This window comes from Carcharodon carcharias, chromosome 1 (assembly GCF_017639515.1).
Source record: "Carcharodon carcharias isolate sCarCar2 chromosome 1, sCarCar2.pri, whole genome shotgun sequence".
NCBI lineage: Eukaryota > Metazoa > Chordata > Chondrichthyes > Lamniformes > Lamnidae > Carcharodon > Carcharodon carcharias.
Window position 1 is genome coordinate 97,042,690 of NC_054467.1, and position 22,582 is coordinate 97,065,271.

At 43.1% G+C, this 22,582-nt stretch overlaps 1 protein-coding gene across 2 annotated transcripts in view; it reads left to right on the forward strand.

Annotated features, from left to right (window-relative positions):
- Nucleotides 1–22,582, forward strand: part of anxa3a (annexin A3a) — a 98,362-nt gene that overhangs the window by 18,256 nt on the left and 57,524 nt on the right. For both annotated transcript variants that reach the window (XM_041198478.1, XM_041198486.1), the window contains 3 exons: nt 2,162–2,249; nt 11,564–11,658; nt 14,172–14,285. In XM_041198478.1, the coding sequence (XP_041054412.1) occupies nt 2,162–2,249; nt 11,564–11,658; nt 14,172–14,285 (297 nt within the window). The remainder of the gene's footprint in view (nt 1–2,161; nt 2,250–11,563; nt 11,659–14,171; nt 14,286–22,582) is intronic.

The following is a 22,582-nucleotide window of genomic DNA, read 5'->3' on the forward strand; positions in this document are numbered from 1 at the left end:
TAATTGCCCTTGAGAAGATGGTGGTGAACTGTCTTCTTGAACCACTGCAGTCCATGTCATGTAGGTACACCCACAGTGCTGTTAGGGAGGGCATACCAGGATTTTGATTCAGCGACAGTGAAGGAACAGTGGTATATTTCCAAGTCAGGATAGTGAGTGACTTGGAAAGGAATTTCCAGGTGGTTGTGTTCCCATCTATCTGCTGCCCAGCTATGTCCTGGACACAAAAAGCAGGACAAATCTAACCCGACCAATAACTGCCCCATCAATTTATTCTCAATCATCAGTAAAGTAATGAAAGGGGTCATCACTTGCTTAGCAATAACCTGCTCACTTATGCCTAGTTTGGGTTCCGTCAGGGCCACTCAGCTCCTGACCTCATCACAGCCTTGGTTTAAACATGGGCAAAAGAGTTGAACTCCCGAGGTAAAGTGAGAGTGACTGTCCTTGACATCAAGGCCGCATTTGACCGTGTGTGGCATCAAGGAGCCCTAGCAATGGGAATCAGGGGGAAAACACTCACTGGCTGGAGTCATACCTAGCACAAAGGAAGATGGTTGTGATTGTTGGAGGTCAGTCATCTCAGCTCCAGGACATCACTGCAGGATTTCCTCAGGGTAGTGTCCTTGGCCCAACCTTCTTCAACTACTTCACCAATGACCTTCCTTCCATCATAAGGTCAGAAATGGGGACATTCGCTGATGGTTGCATAATGTTCAGCACCATTCACGCCTCCTCAGATACTGAAGCAGTCCATGTTCAAATGCAGCAAGACCTGAACAATCTCCAAGCTTGGGCTGACAAGTGGCAAGTAACATTCATGCCATACAAGTGACAACAAGAGAGAATCTAACCACCATCCCTTGACATTCAATGGCATTACCATCACTGAATCCCCTATTATCAACATCCTGGGGGTTACCATTGACCAGAAACTAAATTGGACGAGCCATATAAATACTATGGCTATACAAGCAGGTCAGAGGCTAGGAATCCTGTGATGAGTAATTCACCACCTGACCCCCCAAAGCCTGTCCATCTTCTACAAGGCACAAGTCAGGAGTGTGATGGAATACTCCCCACTGGCCTGGATGAGTGCAGCTCCAACAACACTCAAGAAGCTTGACACCGTCCAGGACAAAGCAGCCCGCTTGATTGGTACCACACTCACTCCCTCCACCATCGACGCACAGTAGCAGCAGTGTGTACAATCTACAAGATGCACTGCAGGAATTCACCAAGGCTCCTTAGACAGCATCTTTCAAACCTGTGACCACTACCATCTAGAAGGACAAGGGCAGCAGATAGATGGGAACACCACCACCTGGCAATTCTCCAAGTCACTCACCATCCTGACTTGAAAGTATATCGCTGTCATCCTGGAACTCCCTTCCTAGCAGCACTGTGGGTATACCTACACCACATGGACTGCAGCAGTTCAAGAAGGCAGCTCACCAGCATCTTCTCAAGGGCAATTAGTGACGCGAAATAAATGCTGACCCAGTCAGCAAAGCCCACATCCTATGAATGATTAAAAGCATCGGTGAAGGGAATCCATGCAGAAACCATGCGCCCTTTTAATGGCACAGGCTGAAGGCCATGAAGGGCTGCAAACAGGCACAGTTAGCAGAATCTCCCAGTGGTGATCAATTTGATCTGGGGGCATGGTCAGTGTTGAGGGCAAGAAGAGCAGCTTCTAGCACAATGTTGTTTAAACTAGTCTAAAAGATTGCAGAAACTTGATTTACGCTGGATATAATTTGCGCCTGAAATTCTTGGACTGGCTAATTGTCATCGCATTGTGCTGAGAAAATAGCACAACTCCAGGCCTTAGTTTTGTTGGAATACTTTTTGCCCATATTACAAGTGAATGAAAGTGTAATGAATTCCAACAGGACATTTATGCTGTTATCCTCTCTTTATGCATTGGAATGACAAACTAATCTGTGGCAACCACCCAGTCCCCACCCTAGCGCCATTACACACAGATACATTAAAGCAGAATATTTCTATTTTGATCAGTACCAAGCCTGGGTTTATTACAAATAAAGTTTGTCATAGTAATTATCAATAGTAATTACCTTTAATGAATGCCATTAAAGTAACTGAACATGTTATGCAAATGTCATTTGTAATATACTCTTCTAATAATTTCATTTAGCTTGGAAGCCGTGGGACCGTGAAAGATTGCACCTGTTTCAATGTCGGTAGAGATGTTGATAATCTTCGCAAGGCAATAGTAGGATTAGGTAAGCATATGTTAAATCTGGACTTGCATTTTAAAATACGGCTCCAATCATTTCTGTATGTAACTTCTAACAGTAATTATTTGCACTATTGTTTTGGAAGAGATCATGTTAAACATGCCTATTAATGATTTTTACTTTATAAAGCTGCTTTGTAATAAGTTGTTTGAAAATAACAATGAGATATTAATTAAGTACATATACTATATATTATAAAACCATATTTGTCTAGATAAGTCTTCATGAAAAGTGATCTTAATTATTTACTCTGTTGTAGAGTGGTGACTATGTAAAACTCTACACCACATGATGTGGTTAAAGTGAAAGAATAGACACATTAAAGAGAAAGCTAGATAAGCACATCAGAGAGAAATAAATAGAATATGTTGATATGGTAAAATGAAGTAAGGTAGGAGGAGATTCAAGTGGGACATAAACACCAGCGTAAACCTGTTGGAGCAGATCACCTGTTTCTTTGCTATATAATTTTATGTAATTCAACGTTTTGCAGAAAAGGCAGTTTTACACTTTTTTACACTTTCTTCCTGGTCTATATGACTCTGGGGTTTAGCAGAAAAGACAGTTGATGAACAATGGTAGACGTTTAAGAAAATAGTTCATGACTCAACAAAAAAATCCCAGTGAGGAAGGAGGATTCAAGGAAAGGGATAAACCAACCATGAAAATTAAGGATAGTATAAATTGAAAGAAAAAACATACAATGTGGCAAAGGTTAGTGGTAAGCCAAAAGATTGGGAAAGGTTTGAATACCAACAAAAGGTGATCAAAAAATAATAGAGGGAGAAAATAAACTTTGAGGGTAAACTAGCAAGTAATATAAAAATGGACAGTAAGAACTTCTTTAAATATATAAAGAGGAAGAGAGAGGCCAAAGTAAACATAGGCCCCTTGGAAAATGAGGCAGGGGAAATAATAATGGGGAACCAGGAAATAACAGAGGAGTTGAATAAATACTTTGCATCAATCTTCATGGTAGAAGACACTAATAACATTCCAAAATTACTACATAATCAAGGGGCAAAAGTGGGGGGATGAGGAAATAAATACATTTACTATCACTAGAGAAAAAGTACTAGGAAAACAAATGGGGCTAAAGGTTGATAGATCCCCTGGACCTGATGGGTTGCATCCTAGGATATTAAAGGAAGTAGCTGCAGAGATAGTGGATGTACTGGTAGTAATCTTCCAAGAATCCTTAGATTCTGGAAAAGTCCAAAAGGATTAAAAAACTACCAATGTACCACCCTTATTCAAAAAGTGAGAGAGACAAATAACAGGTAACTATAGGCCAGTTAGCTTAACTTCTGTCATTGGGAAAGTGTTAGAGTCTATGAGAGAGGATGTAATAATAGGGCATTTAGAGTCATAGAGTTATACAGCACAGAAACAGGCCCATCGGCCCATTGTGTCCATGCTGGCCATCAAATATCTATTTATTCTAATCCCTTTTTCCAGCACTTGGCCCGTAGCCCTGTATGCCATGGCGTTTCAAATGCTCATCTAAACGTGTTAAGAAACTGATAACTATACACCAGTGTAGCTTTTTAAAATTCTTTTTCAGTGATTTGAAATCAGGTTTCTCATTAATTAAAACACTTATTAAAATTGGTGACTTTTTTGTGACAAACCCATTTTCAGTGCATTAATAACACTGCATCAGGTTACTTCTCTAAAGGTTCGAAAAGCCGCACATTTGCACTGGTCCACGGGAGATTTTATATTTACGGCTCTGCAAATTAGTCTAAAAATGTATAATATAATCATGCAGAATCAGCATGGCTTCGTGAAGGGGAAATCATGCCTGACAAATTTATTAGAATTCTTTGAAAGGGTAACAAGCAGGATAGATAAAGAAGAACCAGTAGATGTAATATATTTGGATTTCCAAAAAGTGTTCAATAAGGAACCACACATAAGGCTACTTAATAAGACAAGAGCTCATGGTGTTGGGGTAGTATATTAGCATTGCTAGAAGATTGGCTAACTAATTGACAATGAAGGTTGGGATAATGGGGACATTTTCAGAATGGCAACCTGAAATTAGTGGAGTGCCACAGGGATCAGTGCTGGGGCCACAATTATTTACAACATGTGTTAATGACTTGGATGAAGGAAGTGAATGTACTATCACCAAGTTTACAGATGACACAAAAATAGGTGGGAAGGCAAGTAGTCAGGATGACACAAAGGGCTGAATTTTTCTGTTGGCAAGCAGGGGGTGGGGCCCACTCACCAACGTGCAAAATGACGCGGGATGACGTCGGGGAAACCCCTGACGTCAACCCACCCCATTTAAATTTCTATGAAGGCGGCCCGCAGCAAAATCACCTGCGGGCCTGCCGACCTGTCAATGGCTAATTGAGGCCATTGACAAGATCATTAAAACAGTTAAAGGACCTGCCCATCCAACCTTAAGGTTGGCAGGTAGGCCAGGAGCCTGGTAGGGAATAGAAAAAACATGAAACCTCATTCACCGACGGGATGAAGTTTCATGTAGTGATTTTAAAAGTTTAATAAAGTTTTACTGTAGATTATGAACATGTTCCATCTCATGTGACATTGGCACAAGACGGGGACATGTTAAGGATATTTTTTGTTCTATTTTTAATGTTTTTAGAACTGTCAGCGATCTCCCTGAGGCAGCACTTAGCCTCAGAAAGATGTGCGCATGTGCGAAAGAGCGCACTCTCACTTTTGGGGAATCCACCCCAGCCCACACAGGAAGCACATAGCGCTTCCCAGCAGACGTCGCACTGGGCAGGCCTTAATTGGCCCGCCCACGTAAAATGGCGGCAGGGCCTGCTTCTCCGGCGGGGATCGGCTCCCTGCCGGAGATTCAGTCGGGCCCGCCCGCTCGACAGGCAGAAAATTCTGCCCAAAGAGTCTACAGGGTATAGACAGGTTAAGTGAGTTGGCATAAACTTGATAGATGGAATATAATGTGGGAAAATATGAGGTTATGCATTTTTGCAGGAAGAATAGAGAAGTTGAGTATTATTTAAATGAAGAATGATTGCAGAAAGCTACAGCACAGAGAGATTTAGGCGTCCTCATGCATGGATCACAAAAAGCTAGCATACAGGTTCACTAGGTAATTGGGAAGGCAAATGGAATGTTGGTCTTTATTTCAAAGGGAAGGGAGTATAAAAATGGGAAGTCTTGCTAAAACTATACAGGGCACTAATTAGACCACACCTAGAACACTGTGAACAATTTTGGTACCCTTATATAAGGAAAGATATATTGGCATTGGAGGCAGTCCAGAGAAGGTTCACTATGTTGACCCTGGGTATGGAGGGATTTCCCTATGAGGCGAGGTGAAGTAGGTTCCAATGTACTCATTGGAGTTTGAACAATGAGAGGCAACCTTTTTGAAACATATAAGATTCTTAGGGGTAGATGCTGAGAGGTTGTTTCCCCTTGTGGGAGAGTGTAGGACCAGAGGGCAAAATTTCAGAGTAAGAGGGAGCCCATTTAAGACAGAGATGAGGAGGAACTTCTTCTCTGAGGGTAGTGAATCTGTGGAATTCTTTACCGCAGAGGGCTGTGGAGGCTGGGTCATTAAGTATATTCAAGGTGGAGATGGACAGATTTTTAATTAGTAAGGGAATCAAGGGTTACGGGTAAAAGGCAGGAAAGTGGATTTGAGGATTATCAAGTCAGTCATGATCTCATTGAATGGCGGAGCAGACTCGATGGGCCAAATGACCTATTTCTGCTCCTACGTCTTATGGTCTTCTGATCTTATGGACTCAACAGAATATGGGCACAGCCCAACAGAATACTCCTCTCACTTCCTCCAAATAAAAGGTGTGGCTATGGGTACCCGCATGGGCCCCAGCTATGCCTGTCTCTTTATGGGGTATGTGGAACATTCCTTGTTCCAGTCCTACTCCGGCCTCCTTCCACAACTCTTTCTCCGGTACATCGATGATTACTTCGGTGCTGCTTTATGCTCTCGTCAGGACTTGGAAAAATGTATTAATTTTGCTTTCAATCTCCACCTCTCCATCATTTTCACGTGGTCCATCTCTGACACTTCCCTTCCCTTCCTTGACCTCTCTGTCTCAATCTCTGGTGATAGACTGTCCACCAATATCCATTACTAACCTACCGCCTCCCACAGCTACCTTGACTACAGCTCCTCACACCCCGCTTCCTGTAAGGACTCCATCCCATTCTCTCAGTTCCTTTGCCTCCGTCGCATCTGTTCCGATGATGCTACCTTCAAAAACAGTTCCTCTGACATGTCCTCCTTCTTCCTTAACCGAGGTTTTCCACCCACGGTCGTTGACAGGGCCCTCAACCGTGTCCGGCCCATCTCCCGCACATCCGCCCTCACACCTTCTTCTCCCTCCCAGAAAAATGATAGGGTCCCCCTTGTCCTCACTTATCACCCCACCAGCCTCCGCATTCAAAGGATCATCCTCCGCCATTTCCGCCAACTCCAGCATGATGCCACCACCAAACACATCTTCCCTTCACCCCTCCTATCGGCATTCTGTAGGGATCGTTCCCTCCGGGACACCCTGGTCCACTCCTCCATCACCCCCTACTCCTCAACCCCCTCCTATGGCACCACCCCATGCCCACGCAAAAGATGTAACACCTGCCCCTTCACTTCCTCTCTCCTCACTGTCCAAGGGCCCAAACACTCCTTTCAAGTGAAGCAGCATTTCATTTGCATTTCCCCCAACTTAGTCTACTGCATTCGTTGCTCCCAATACGGTCTTCTCTACATTGGAGAGACCAAACGTAAACTGGGCGACCGCTTTGCAGAACACCTGCGGTCTGTCCGCAAGAATGACCCAAACCTCCCTGTCGCTTGCCATTTTAACACTCCACCCTGCTCTCTTGCCCACATGTCTGTCTTTGGCTTGCTGCATTGTTCCAGTGAAGCCCAACGCAAACTGGAGGAACAACACCTCATCTTCCGACTAGGCACTTTACAGCCTTCCGGACTGAATACTGAATTCAACAACTTTAGGTCTTGAGCTCCCTCCTCCATCCCCACCCCCTTTCTGTTTCTTCCGCCTTCCTTTTGTTTTTTCCAATAAATTATATAGATTTTTCTTTTCCCACCTATTTCCATTATTTTTAAATATTTTAAAATCTTTTATGCTCCCCCCACCCCCACTAGAGCTATACCTTGAGTGCCCTACCATCCATTCTTAATTAGCACATTCGTTTAGATAATATCACCAACTTTAACACCTATGTGTTCTTTTGTTCTGTTGTCTGTGACATTCTTTGATGATCTGCTTCTATCACTGCTTGTTTGTCCCTACAACCACACCAACCCCCTCCACTTCTCTCTCTCTCTCTCTCTCTCTCTCTCTCTCTCTCCCCCCCCCCCCGCCGCCAACCTTAAACCAGCTTATATTTCACCCCTTTCTTGGATTCACTCAGTTCGGTCGAAGGGTCATGAGGACTCGAAACGTCAACTCTTTTCTTCTCCGCCGATGCTGCCAGACCTGCTGAGTTTTTCCAGGTAATTCTGTTTTTGTTTAGAATGAGTATACAGCCTGGAATTTTCAGAGGGGTTCTGATCTCCTGCTGTAACTCTGCGGAAGATCTACTGAAACACCAAAGGGATGGTGGAATCTTTCCGAACAGGAACATTCTTTAGGTCCAACATATTATATCTTCTTTTGGTAGCCATACTTAACCATATTTACTCACCTTTTCACCTTCACCAGAAGTTTCCTGGCGTAACTTCAGTGGAAACCCCAGAGAAATAATGTAAATAGCCAGGTATGATATTTCTCGGTGGGGATTCCACCAATCTTCCACTGAGTGCACAATGGGAGATCAGAGAAATCTATCCCCACATTCTATTTACACCTCCCTTTTCTGGAAACACATCTAATTGTTGGTAAATTGAACCTATTTATCTGGCCAGATTTATTTGGCCTTTCCTGTTAACTTATTCCAAGAGGCAGTTATCCACTGAGGGTATTCAATTGGCCAAACAATTTTAGGAGGTGTCCTGAGGTTTCAACATTGCCAGTGCAATTCTTAAAAGAAGTCTTAAAGCAGCACAAATATAGAAATCACACATTAACATCAAAACACAGCAAAAGAAACTCTTTCATACCCTTGGCTCTGCTTAACTGCTATATCAAGTTTCTAACTTGGGCCCAAATTTTTGCTTCCAAGTCAGGAGAGTAGTGTCGGTAACATTCTCAACTCTACAAACCCAACTGGAGAGAAAGTGCCCTGAATGGTTTGATTTTCGTTCCGGGGGGCCAGTTGTTAATTGAAGTTGGGCATGCTGCCCCCAGAAACAATGCTTGCCTTGGTGCTCTGGGATTTTGTTCCAGTTACACTAAAATAAAAACAAAAAAAGCCCTCTAGCCATCACCTTACACACCCCCTCACCCCCCACACACGCTCCAGGCTCCATCTGTATCCAGTTATGCCATGTCATGCCCCACCCAACCTCCCCATGGCCCCTCATACCCTCCATGCTAACCTATGCCCATCTGCCTGACCACATGGCCCTTTATAGCCCATATGCCAACTTAACAGCAACTCATGCCAACCCATGACCCCTCATTCATTCCCATAACCCTTTATAGTGCTTATGCCAACTGAGTGCCAACTCATACCAACCCATGACCCCTCACTCATCCTCATAGCCCTTTGGAGCCAATATGCCAAGGTAGCACCTACTCATGTTAACACATGTCCTCCCATTCATCACACTTTACCCTCGCCCCCTTTATTCCAACTCATCCAGTATCCACCATGGACAGACCTCAAGAGCTATGGCGAGATAAAATAAAATAAATTTCTATCTATTACAGACTTCACTATGTCACAAAAAAACACTCTCATTGATGAAAGACCATTCAGTACATTTAAATCCCCCTAAGTGCTTAATACCTAATGAAAACAATCATTCCACCCCAATACTGAATCCCTTATAAAACAAACATTTGTATTCATCATCCCACTTCAAAGACAGCTGATCTCTATAACCACTTGGAGCTGTCAATCAAACAGTCATTTTACCACCCCCCACCCCCCCCCCCCCCCCCACCTCCACTGTGATAATATTAAGTTGTGGAAGCAGTCAAGCAGCATTAATCTTGTAATGATAATCCCCAGGCTTATGTTAACAAATATCTCTTGCAATTGCAAGCACTGATTTTTTTTTCAACTGAGAGTCACAACAAGCTGATTTTTTAAACAGTTAAAAGGCAGGAGTCTTAAATGATTTGACAACTTGACAGTTCCACAGAGCATATCCGCTTTTCATGCACATTTGTGACATTGTCTGAATAATCCCAGAGGGGACCTGGCCTCCTCCAAAGGGGTAACTGACCTCTCTCAAAGGGTAAAAATAAAACTACCTGGAAAAACTCAGCAGGTCCAACAGCATCTGCGGAGAGGAACACAGTTAACGTTTCAAGTCCATATGACTCTTCAACAGAACTAAGGAAAAAATAGAAAAGAGGTGAAATATAAGCTGGTTTAAGGGGTGTTGGGACAAGTAGAGCTGGATAGAGGGCCAGTGAAATGTGGAGATAGCCAAAAGATGTCATAGACAAAAGGACAAAGAGGTGTTGAAGGTGGTGATATTATCTAAGGAATGTGCTAATAGGTTACATTAAGGGTAGAAAGCAGGATGAGCAAGGTAGCACATTCCTTAGATAATATCACCACCTTCAACACCTCTTTGTCCTTTTGTCTATGACATCTTTTGGCTATCTCCACTTATCACTGGCCCTCTATCCAGCTCTACTTGTCCCACCACCCCTTAAACCAGCTTATATTTCACCTCTTTTCTATTTTTCCTTAGTTCTGTTGAAGAGACATACGGACTCAAAACATTAACTGTGTTCCTCTCTGCAGATGCTGTCAGATCTGCTGAGATTTCCCAGGTATTTTTATTTTTATTTTGGATTTCTAGCATCCGCAGTTTTAGCTTTTATCTCTCTCAAAGAGTAACTGACTTCTCTCAAAGGGTGCCCGACCTCTCCAAAAGGGGTGCCTTACCTCTCCAAAAGAGTACCAAATCTCTCCAAAGCCTCTGCTAGGCTTAGACCTTTTCCTCAAATGTCTAAAGCCCACAAGTTGTGTTTAAGAAACTTTAATGACAAAACTTGCTCTGTTTGAAGGCAGCTGGACTTTTAAACATGCTGCTGTCTCCATGAACCTCCGATGTGCGATATATCTCCTGCCCTGGTCCACCCCCATACCCAACCCCAACCACCACCACTCCCATCTCACCCCCCTGCCCCCCAACTAGCAACCCCAGCAAAAATGGTGGGTGCTGGGTTCATGGACAGGGTTCCCGGATTCCGGGCTCCAGCACCATTTTTGCTAAGGCTCAGAGCCCTTCTGACTTAACAAAGATTCATGTCTTGGACTCCCTTTCAGAATTGCCATACCCTAATTTTGGTGACAAGACTTTAGTAAACATGCCTGACAACTTTAGTTTGTGATGGATCAGCCCAAAGGTTGGCCATCTGATTCAACTAACTATCTGAAAGGTTTTGACTTTCACTATTGATACTACTGTCTGCTTTTCTGCAATTTACATTCTTTTATCAGTTGTGGATAATTGACAGGAAAGACCAATAAGAATCTTGAAATTTTTCCAGCTCTTTAGTCAAATTTTAAAGATCATGTTTAGAATCTGGCAGAAAGATTGCCATTATTGAGGGGTTCTAAATGGGAAGTATCATTTAGAACCTGAGCTGGTCTATTTCAAGTAAGACTATGAATAACTGAACAATCTATTAAGCTAGAGAAGGAAAGTTGAGTTTCTCTGGAATTGTAACAGTAGTTGGGTAAATAATATACCTTACCTATAGACAGTTACAGGCTTCACTTGAGGATTTCTGTCATCCTAAAACAGTTTGGAAATATTGTAAATTTAGGAAAGGTTCCAACAATTGCAGAACCAATGGTAAATTCAGTAGCTTCCAATGTCAACAGTGCATGTCTCCAGAACATACCCAGTTTTTTCAGGACATACAGCCAGAATTCTGAACTAATTTTACAACTCTGGTTCAGCAAGTACTTAGGAGATACACTATAAGTCTTTACCCTTAATTATCAAAAATATTATTAGTTATGCTTTTCCCTAGGATGTGCCGGTAGGGAAAGAAATGTATCATTGATAAAGATGTATTTTGTTTTGTTATTTATTTTTATTGCAATATACAAAAAGATGCTTTAAGGATATGTACCTAAAATCATATGTTCTTTAACTCCTGTCCAAACTTACAATGTTACACGTACCCTTACTGAGAAGCTGATATCCGTTTTTAATTTAATTTTAGGCACTAATGAACAAGCAATTATTGAAATTCTGACACACAGAAGCAACTGGCAACGTCAACAGATCTCTAAAGAATATAAAGGGGCCGTTGGACGTGTGCGTACTAAAATTCAAGCTGTTAAGATATTCTGTCAAGAAAGATAATTTTGGTCTCTATAGAATGGATTTTTGCCTTGAATTTAATGCATGCAGATAAAATTGTTGCTACACGCATTGCTCAAATTATTGTGTCTCTGAAATAAACAGAACTTAATTTCAAGAGTTTTTTTCTCCCCCTGCCCCCCTCACTCTTAAACTATATAATCCCATTCATCACCTATATCAATTCCACTGCCTCGGATTCGTGGCGCTGGTCTTCTCGGTCAAATCTAGAGATCGGAAATCCCTGGGAGATGCAGAAGGAGCTCAACATTATGCATCTACAGCCCGATCACGCAACATTGCAGCCACAGTGCTGAGCATCCTTGCCATCGTAATCTGCATTGTGATGGTATTTGTTAGCCTGTCCATGGTGAATCACATCATACGACAACAAGAGCAAGAACGGTTTAATTTCTTTGGAGGTGGAAATTGAATGAAGCAATGGTGGCACTGGCTCATTGTCCAGGAGCTGATGCATTCTATTATTGCTTTTTTCTATCTATAATATCTATGTAATACTGTCATGTTTAAAGTGATCACCTCGCAGCAACACAGATTTCTTTTCATTTAAACTTGGTCAAGGTATGTGTGATAAGTTAATAAACCAATTAATAACTAAAAAAAAAATAAGCATAGGGTGTCCCCAGCAATGACCTAAGATGATTGTCCTATTTTGTTGCCTTTTTCTTCATAATTATTATTGGTAATTATCTGATTTCCACTCAAGACTTGGTTACAGCAGTATAGCTAAGATTGGAACTCACTGTAATGGTGGATCATGGATATGGGCACAAATTCCATGTTAATTGCAAATACCGTACCTCCAAATTGAGTGAACCATGCCATCCCTTATGGATCTTGTTTAGTCACTTAAGATCTAATTATATTGTTAAAGGAAATACTACCTTTTTCAATGTAAACGTAGTTCCTTCACGTCAACTTCCTGCTTTATGAATATATTTCCCTCTAGTTGCCAACAATGTTATCATTCACATTAGCAAATGGAGGAAGATTTATACACTTATCAGCAGTTCTCTGGGAAATTGCCAATTATAAGACGGGGACTTGTATTATAAGGAAGCATGAAAATAATTAGTGCCACATGTCCCACTGCCTAAATACAGAACACAATTGTCTGGGAACAAATTTTCTGCCCAAAATCTCCTTCCAGAGAATCCTTGAAAATGTGAAAGTAGCAAAATACACTAAATAATGGGGGACATAAAAGAAATACAGTCCTGTCAGAATCAGCAGTGTGTAGCTACTAGTTCCTAAAGGACTCAGAAAGACAAATGCATGTTCTGTTCTTAACTTTATCTTCTTTGAGATATTCAACAACAGCAATATAAAAGCAGGAGTGTTATTGAGATTGTTGTCAAATAAATCTTGTTAACAAGTGGAACCCATCAATGCTAATGAAATTCATAAATAGATTGGGCAATTTAAAATTTTCTGATTAGTCTCAAAAGGAGCAGATCCTAAAGCGGCACTTTATAACTTCCCCTACTGCTATTCAATTGCATAAAGTCATCATGATTGACACAAGCCTATACCAACTGTGGGGTAGAGCATGAGCATGCCAGTAGTGAAAGCCACAGTATATTTACATTTGTTAGAAAAGACCAGGGAGTGTTAGAGATGAAATTAAAATTAGCTATTTTCTACTCTTAACATGTTATAACAGGACACTTTCTTAAATAAGTTATCAGAGGATTTTGTTTATGAAGAGGCCAATTGTAAGATAATATGATTAATTAATATACTCATTAATTAAACACGGGTGAGGTTAAGATTGAGGCTGTTATAATTGAAGAGCAGGTAACATAAGGTTTCTCTATCAGGAGCAAAGAAAAGCTAACCTCATCAAAATGCCAATGTGGTCAGTGGCATCACTTTTGCTTTAGATGGTTATATTTACAAGACCCACTCTACAAACAGAGTCACTAGACAGACTTTTATTGTTATCTCCATATAAAACCGGCATTGTGGACTGACAACGTGTATATAGGGACTGCCTGATTTTCATTTCCATTGGTTTGCCTTTCAGACTAAATTTTAACTGCAACTTTGTCTGTCTGGTCAAGTAGATGCAAAAGATCCCTGAGGAATAGGGGTGCCTTCCTGATGTCCTATCTGACCTTCTTTCCTCAAACAACACCCCAGAGTTGCTTAACTAGTTTCTATTTCACTGCTGTCAATGGGGCCTTGCTGTGTGCAAATTGGCTGTTGTAATTGCCTACATTTCAAGTGATTACACTACAAATTGTATGTATGTGTAATGCTTTGGGCTGTGTTGAGGATGTGACCTATACTATATAAATGTCAGATGGAACGTCAGGATGCTTTAGAGATCACTGTGTAGGGCACCAGAATAAGTCATTGCTGAAAAATTTTGTGCAAAATGACTAAATAGTTTTGTTTGACATTGTTATTAAATTTGAATTGGTTGATGTGCTTTTCTGTTTCAGAAGCTAATTGATGATTTAAAAGGTGACCTTTCTGGTGACTTTAAAAAAGTGATCACTGCTCTGGTGTTGCCGCCAGCAGTATTTGATGCAAAGGAGCTAGAAAGAGCAATGCGGGTGAGCTTGTTTTTCTGTTACTTTCGAGTTTGTTCTTTTATATGTTGGGAAGTGGATTGTCAGCTTATCGACAATAATGAATTTTTTTTTGCACTAAATTCTTTGCATCACAAGAACATGGTTGTACTGAATTATGAAGTTCATGCTGTAGACTTAAAAAAGCATGAATTCCTGAAGATTTGCTAATTCTAGTTTGTATGGTTCTTCCAGTTTGATCCAGTTTTGTTCAGATTATAGGTGAAATAAGCAAACATTTAGCTCACAGCAGCATACAGCTCCTTTACTAAATGTTTTATATCTTAGCATACAATACATTAAGTCATGAACCAGTATCTCGGTTGGATACTTGTGTGACTATGAGGCTTTTAATAAGGGTTTGTGTGGCTTGGCAGGCTGATTAGAGGAGAAAGGCAAAGTTCTGAGGCTGCCTCCTGGTAGGCTGTGAGCAGTAAAGATAGGGCTTTTTGAAGATGGCTAATAACTAGCTCTGTCTGTAAGACCTTGGGTATGAAGAGGTCTGCTGAGGAAAGTCTGAGCCTCTTGATGCACTGGTGTTCAGTCAAATCCAGAAAGTTAATCCTCTTTCTGTATACCCGATCAGCAAAATTTTTCAGAGGGTGGATTTCCTTCCTTGCCACCCAAAGAGTTCAGAGAATCTTTAAAATAGTGGAGACCATTCAGCCATTATGTCTTCACTGGATCTCTGAAAGAGCATTCTACCTAGTCTCACTCCCCTGCCTTATCTCCATAACCCTGCACATTATGGTCAGAATTTTACATTTAGTGTGCGGGTGCGTGCCCGACATGCATGACCGTAATATGACGTGTGATTACATTGGGCGTTCATCCCAAAGACATCATGCACTTGCGCAATATTTCATTTGATGGGTACACGCCAGAGTCGCTGGCACGCCTGCCGATAATTGAAAGGCCTATTAAGGGCATTAACAAGCTAAATTAACTTGAAATTTACACTGCCCGTCCAACCTTATGGTTGGTGGGCAGGCTAAAAGGCCAAGCAGCCTTTACAATTTTTACATGAGTGGGATGAGGTTTCCTAAAGCTAATACAAATTAAATAAAAACTTTAACATGAGGAGACATGTTTCATAAAATTTTTATTGTCTTTATTAATTTTTTTAGAAGGTGCTTCAATTTCCCTGAGGCAGCTCCATGCCTTAGGGAGATTGAAGCACTCTATCGCGTGCATGCGCAAACTGCATGCCAGGCCTGCTCTCCTTTCTCCCCCCGTCCGCACAGGTAGTGCTCAGTGCTGCCCCTTGTGGTGCACACAGGGCAGGCCTTAATTGGACCACCCACGTGAAATCGTGGTGAGGAGCTGATTGTGGGCAGCAGTCAGCTTCCCGACTGCCCCGCCCGCTCCCGCTGAGCACACCTGACGAGGGAAAAATATTGGCCTGTCTCTTTTCAGATAGCAATCCAATTCCCTTTTGAATATCTTGATGCCTCCACCACTCTCTCAGGAAGTTCTTTCAGGCTCCAACCACCCTCTGAGTAAAAACTGTTTCCTTGCATCACTTTTATTCCTTTTGCCAATTATTTTGAATCTGTGTCCTCTAATTCTTGAAGTGCTCTTGAGTGGGAACAGTTTCTCACTATTTCCCCGTACATACCCCTCAGGATCTTTGATACCTCAATCAAGTGCTCTTTCAGCCTTCTTTTCTCCAAGGAAAACAGTCCCAACCTCTCCAACTGATCTTCATAGCTACAGTTCTTTATTTCTGGAATCATTCTTGTAAATCTCCTCTGTACTCTCTCCAATGTCTTCACATCCTTCCTCAAGTATGGCGCCCAGAACTGGATGCAGTGTTCCAGATGAGGCATAACTAGTTAGCAAAGGAATGCATACCCACCTATCACGACAGCCCCATAATCATTTAACAGTCCATGGAGGGTTAATTGTCTGGAGGTGGGACTTCTACCCCTCACTCGGATGGAAGGCCAACCTTAGGGAGCTGCCAGTTAATCTGACTGGCCGGCAGCTCTGTAGCCCCAGCAGCACCAGTGGCAACAGTGACCAGCACTGGGACGACAAGCAGTCCCCAGATTCAAAGACCTGAAATCCAGGATCAGGTGAGTGTTTGGGGTGGCGGTTGGCGGGGGTGGGGGTGTGGGGGGTGGTGGGGGGGTGGAGGTGTGTGTGTGTTGGGGGGAGTTGGTGGGCAGTGAGGCGAGACTTAAGAGTGGTGGTGGGAGAGATGGTGGTTGGTTTCTTGATGGAGAGGCCGGGGTTGGGGTGGGAGGGGGGGTTCCAGACCTTGTTTCAGGGAAGTGGGGAGGGGGTGTGGCACCTGAAATGGAAATGAGGCCCTTGAAGGAGGGTGGCGGAAAGGCCAGCCAGGAAACTTTACAGGTCCCCCAACTGGGAAGTGCAGATCAAAGGACCTAACTCCAAGGCAGCAGAATTGACCTTTGAAATATTGAAAATCATCTCCAAAGCAGTGAAAGCACACTGTGAGAACAAATCTTATGAGCAAACTTTCACTCAGACAAAGAAGCAGCTGCTTTATTTAAAGGCTTTCTAGCCTCTCAATTGCTGAATTTCATCAATGTCCACTATCCTCTTGCCTTGTTTTACCCAGCAAGTTTCAGATACCCAAAGAAACCCATGCACTGAAAGTCAAAGGCAGAATCCAGGATTAAAATTCTAGTCAATTGCCTTTTATCATATTTAGATGTTAGACTTTCGTGTCCCAGGGAGGTTTCCCAGGCGTTACCAAATATGCTCCTGTTAGATGAGATATTCAGTGGGTCCCTACCTGCTTCCTGACACACTGATATTTTTACTCTATTAACCAGCTGTACGTACAGCCATCCACATGGCTAGGCAAGTTAAGATTTCCCCACCTATGTAAAAGTAAAATTGCTCTGCACTGACATAGGGAGAACCCACAAAGAAGCTCAACTTAACCACTGTAACTTTAGACAATCTGTGGAAATTCCATTTATGTGCATAAACAGGATGTCGGTCAAGCTTCTGCTGTACTTCCAGCAACCGATCAGATGAACGTCCGGGGAAAATCCCAGAAAAATATAAAATGAAATATCTGTCATTTGTTTTTCAATTAACCTTCTCTGACATTTGTTTTGCAAGGTTACTGATTGTATATCTGTATATAGATGGAGGTATCTTGTTTACACAATACTGTGAAAACAGCTAGTCACCAAAAAGTAATATTTCATGTGTTAGTGTTGGGTTGCAAACAAGGCAATTAAGATGCTTACAGCTGCATAAAATATGCATATGAACGTAAATTCTTGAAAATATAATTTTTAAAAAAATTATGCAGTTCAGTTCTCCATGTATGAAGAGTTTTAATATTATTCTGCACTCTTGCGATAAGGGAAAGAGGCATTGAATTGAGTTGAGTTGTGTGAATGCTAGGAGTCATAGTCCAACTGCCATGGGAGCCTCATTCACCAGTAGTGGAGATGCTGCTACTGGTCTCTTCCCTCATGTTTGGGGAATTGCAGGCAATGTGTGCCAAATTTCCAATTTGCATTGCCTGTATTTGCACTGCCGTTATAAATTGCAGTAGCCAGTGAGACTCCCCACCAGCAAGGCATGCTGGTAAAAATATCAGTATTTAGTAGGCTTTCTTAAAGTTATTTTAAGGCACAGGTGTGTGTGTGTGTGTTTGTGTGTGCGTGCGTGCGTGCATGCACACGAGCATGCACAACTGTGCTTCTCCGACAAGGCCTGGTGAATGATTTGACTTTTATGTGCTAGTTTATGTTTTTGATGTAACTCTGTGTGACTTACTGCAGACGTTAAATTTACATTTATGTAACAACATCTCCCAGAAAATTCAGGAACTCAACACAAAAGATGCCCCGAAACACTCCAGAATACTTCCAGTCAATCACAATAGAAAAAGTTGTCAAAAATCACTTGATCTGCATTTTGCCTGGCCCTATAGGGGAAGCTAGTGCAGAGCCCATATTGCAGCCTTCCACTAGGTCTTTGCAAAGTGCTGGATGAATACGTTGCCAGTATTAGCAATGCTCAAGTTTATGGTCCTGGCATCGTGTCAGCCAGTTAGGTTGTGTGGATAGCGCTGCTTCTCAGGTGTCCATGCATGCTGGGAATGTGCGAATGGGTGTCGATTTGAGCAGACCTCAACGTATGGACTGCACCAGAAGCTGCTGGCAGTGCTGCATGCCCTTGGTAAATGGCACCAGGCCTTGGTGGTACACAAGAGCATTTTACACCCACAGATTCTTACAGCACAGCAGGAGGCTGTTTGGCCCTTCATGCCCCCGCCAGCTCTTTGAAAGAATTGTCCAGTTTAGCCCCACCCACCAGCCTTTTCCCCATAACAGCAAATGAGTCCTCTTCAAGTACATGCCCAATCTGATTCCACCACTCTTTCAGGTGGTGTATTCCGGATCTTACCAACCCTCTGTGTGAAAATTTTTTGTTACTTCCCCTCTGGTTCTTTCACCAGTTAAATTAAACCTATGACCTTTGGTTAGGGGCACAAGTTTCTTCTTACTTGTTCAATCAACACCCCTCATAATTTTGAATGCCTTCAATCGGATTCCCCTTATCCTTCTCTGCTCTAAGGAGAACAATCCAATCTTTTTCAATCTCTCCATACAATTGAAGTTCCTCATCCCTGTGGGGTAAACGTCTTCTCCAAGGCCTTGACATCCTTCCTGAAGTATGGTGCTCACAATTGTACACAATATTCCAATATGGGCATTGCTAGAAGAAAAGTAACAGTGAATTCAACATTATTACATTGGTGATGATGGAAATCTGAAACATAAATGGGAAAATGGGGCAAGCATTATAAAAGGGCCAGGCAGCGTCTGTGGAGACATTTTGAAGATGTCCTCCTCTTCTCTCCGACAGAATTTCGTCCTGTTTACTTGTTTAACTTAATTGTTTTCAGTATAACTGCTCATGTTTGATCAGTTATCCACTAAAACCTGCCTTCACAGGCACATCTCCTTCCTTGGCAACTGTCTCCAGCTTTGTCTTTGCTCTTGCCTTCTACCCTATCACAGACGTTTCCTTTCATTCTTTTCTTCTCTTCCTTGCTCCTGAAGCTATGTAATGCCTGCCACATCTGTAATATTTTCCAGTCCTTACAAAAGGTCACCAGCCTTTAATGTTAGCTCAGTTTCTCTGTCCACAGACTTTGCCTGACCTGCTGAGTATTTCCACTATTTTCTGCCTATATTTCGATTTTTAGCATCTGCAGTAATTTGCCTTGATGATGTTTTATTAGATAAACATATGAAGGGAAATTATTGAAGGTAGCTAGATGGAGTTGATCAGCCATCATTTAACTGAATTTTAGAACAGGTTTGAGAGGCTGAATACCCTAATCCTATGTACAGTCAGGAGTGAACATGGGCAGTTATTAAGAGTGTAGAGCAAACACTGTGTAATCTCATGCTTTCTCCTAGTTCAAGGTCTGTTTTATCCAAATTGAAAGGATAAAATGTTAAGTAAATCCTGTCAGAGTTCCAATCCAAGATACTTAGATTCTGACTCCATCACTTAACCAATTAAATGCCACAAAACTCTGAGGTTAGAGAGCTGTGAACATACAGATCAAGGTCAGAATCAGTATTGTGTTGAAAACCATGAAATAAATAATGGATCAGAATTTTCTGTTTAAAGTAATGGCTAGGCCAGTGGTGTTCAGCATTGTTTATGGTACAGCAAATTTAGACGATGAGCAGATGCACGACTAAATATAAATATCCAAAAACTTTTGTTGGCCTAGTTGCACAGCTCCATCATTAACTTCTCAAAAATGTCATCTCAGCCTGGTCTATTTATTCAGGCACTTGCTCTATTCGTCCATTAAACTTGGCACAGAGAATTAAATCTTGCCAGTACAAGTGGAAGTTGCTAGGTGGAGTTTTCCATGCCCACTGGCGTCAGCCATGTTTGACAGCATGAGCAGACAATGTGGTGAGAAGGTCAAAAATCAGTTTCACAACGTTGTGAAACCTGTTTGCATCCGTCCGCTTTGCCTGTCAATGGTGGGCCTCATTTCCCACAATCGGACATCAGGAACCTCAACGTAATACATCTGCATCAGCCCAGCGTGCCGGAATCATTCCCCAATGTTGGATCATCTGAGCACATCAGTGTGATTGCACCCCAACGTGTTTCACAACAGCATATGTAAGGCCTGCACTTGGCGGGCTGCACTACGAAGGGAACTTGGAGGTGAGTGCAGTGTAACGTTGCGCAACACTTTTATGGGGTCCTCTGTTGGGCTTCAAGGTTGAGGCGCCACGCATTCAGGAGAGGGCACAGGCAAGTCACCTTTTCCCGGCTGGCTGACAGTGTGGTGCTGGGGCTAGGGCTGCCCTGCGGTTGAGGTAAGTTGGGGGGACAAGGGTTGCACTGCTGTTGAGGCAGCTTCAGGGATGAAGGGCTGCACTGTGGTTGGGGTGATCAAGGACTACACAAGGTTGATGGTACTGCACAAGCATCTGCAGGGCCGAGGGGAGGGAAGCAGCCATGCATTAGAGAAACCTTGTATAAAATGTCCATTCCTCTGCAGCTGAGGCAGTTCAGATGCAGCCACATTGATATGCTTGGAGTCAGGTCTTTAGCTTTTCTGCTCACTCAAGCAACGCAAAGGCATGAAATTGCCACCAAATGCTCCTGAATTTTTCATGTCTCGGGCACAAACTGCAAACTAATGAGCGTTTTAGTACACTGCAGAACAGTTGGACGACTGGGCACATTGTACAATCTGCTTGCTAAAGCTGGCCAGGGAGCAGTCATTGGCGGAGGTGCTCACAGATCCTTGCAGTGCCGTCATTCAAATTTGGGCCAGGCACCCTTATGGTTCAAGCTAACAGTGCAGTCTTGCAATGTGGGTTAGTAAAAATGCTTGCGCCTGAGCTGAGAGCACAGCATGAAGTCCAGTGGGCAAAGCTGCTGCCAATTGGTCGCGTGGAATGAGGTGGAGGTGGGTGGGATCTCGGAAACCCATGCAGTGTAGCAAACTCTGGCCATCCAAGTGGTGGCCAGCACTCTCCGGGATGCGTTAAGGGACCTTCAGACTTAACCAAGAGAGGTACTTAGAACACCCAAGCTAACCCATGTGTCTCTCTCTTTCACCTTGCAGGAGGAGTACATCAGAATCATGGAGCCTGGTGACCTAGCTGTATGCTTCATGGCTTACAGAGAGTGGCGACAAAGGAGAAGAGAGTGACAGTGGTGCTTGGCTGGGCAGAGGGAGGAGCAACACCCTCAGGAAGAAGGGGTGGTTGGGGCTCCTGCATAAGTCGCTGAAGAGCCACAGCAAGCCGTTACTGTTTGGCGCCTAACTTAACCCAGGGTCTATCGACACTGCCTTTCATGCCTGCAAATGACCGAGAACTAGTGCTACTGAAGACTGCACATGTCTAGGGAAGTGGTCGGTCACATCTGCCAGCTACTGCAGGATTTGGCGCCATAGAGAAATGGGGCAGAATTCTCCAGTTGGCGGGGTGGGGCCCACTCGCTGACACGTAAAATGACATGCAGTGATGTTGGGCGTGCGTCCCGACTTCACCAGGCGTCATTTAGATTATCAGTTCGGTGGGAGCGCAGCCAAGTCGGATGCACACCTGCCAAACTGTCAAAGGCCCATTAAGGCCATTTAAATAGCCATTAACTCAACTAAATGAGCTGCCCGTCCAACCTTAAGGTTGGTGGGCAGGCAAAGAGCCCAGGCAGCCTTCGTGTTTTTCATGAAACCTCATCCACAGGCAAGATGAGGTTTCATGAAGTGTTTTAAAATGTAATAAAAATTTTACATTAATTCTTTGACATGTCCCAGCTCCTGTGACAGTGTCACACGACAGGACATGTTTCAAAACATTTTTCCTTCCTTTATTTAAACTTACAAATGTCAAATGGATCTCCCTGAGGCACAGAGGTACCTCAGGAAGATCTCTGCACTCTTTCGCACATGTGTGAAAGAGCGCAGGGAACCACTCAGGGAACTCCCCCTCCCCCACCCCCCGCGTGCACAGCGAACACGCACAGTACTTCCGGGCGTGCATCAAAATGGGTGGGACTTAAAATGGCGGCGCATCCCCGATCTGGTACGCCAATCGGGTTTGTGCCCGCCCCCCGCACAACCTCCTCGACGGGGGGAGAAATTTTCCCGTGGGTTGGTTGTGAAAATGACCGGAGCACTCAGTTTTTACACGAGTCCTTTCAGGGCTCCACTGGTGACCTCTGTGGGGTATTGCAAGTCTCCACCCACAAATGCATCCATGAGGTCACGGATGCCACCTTCGCGAGGGCAC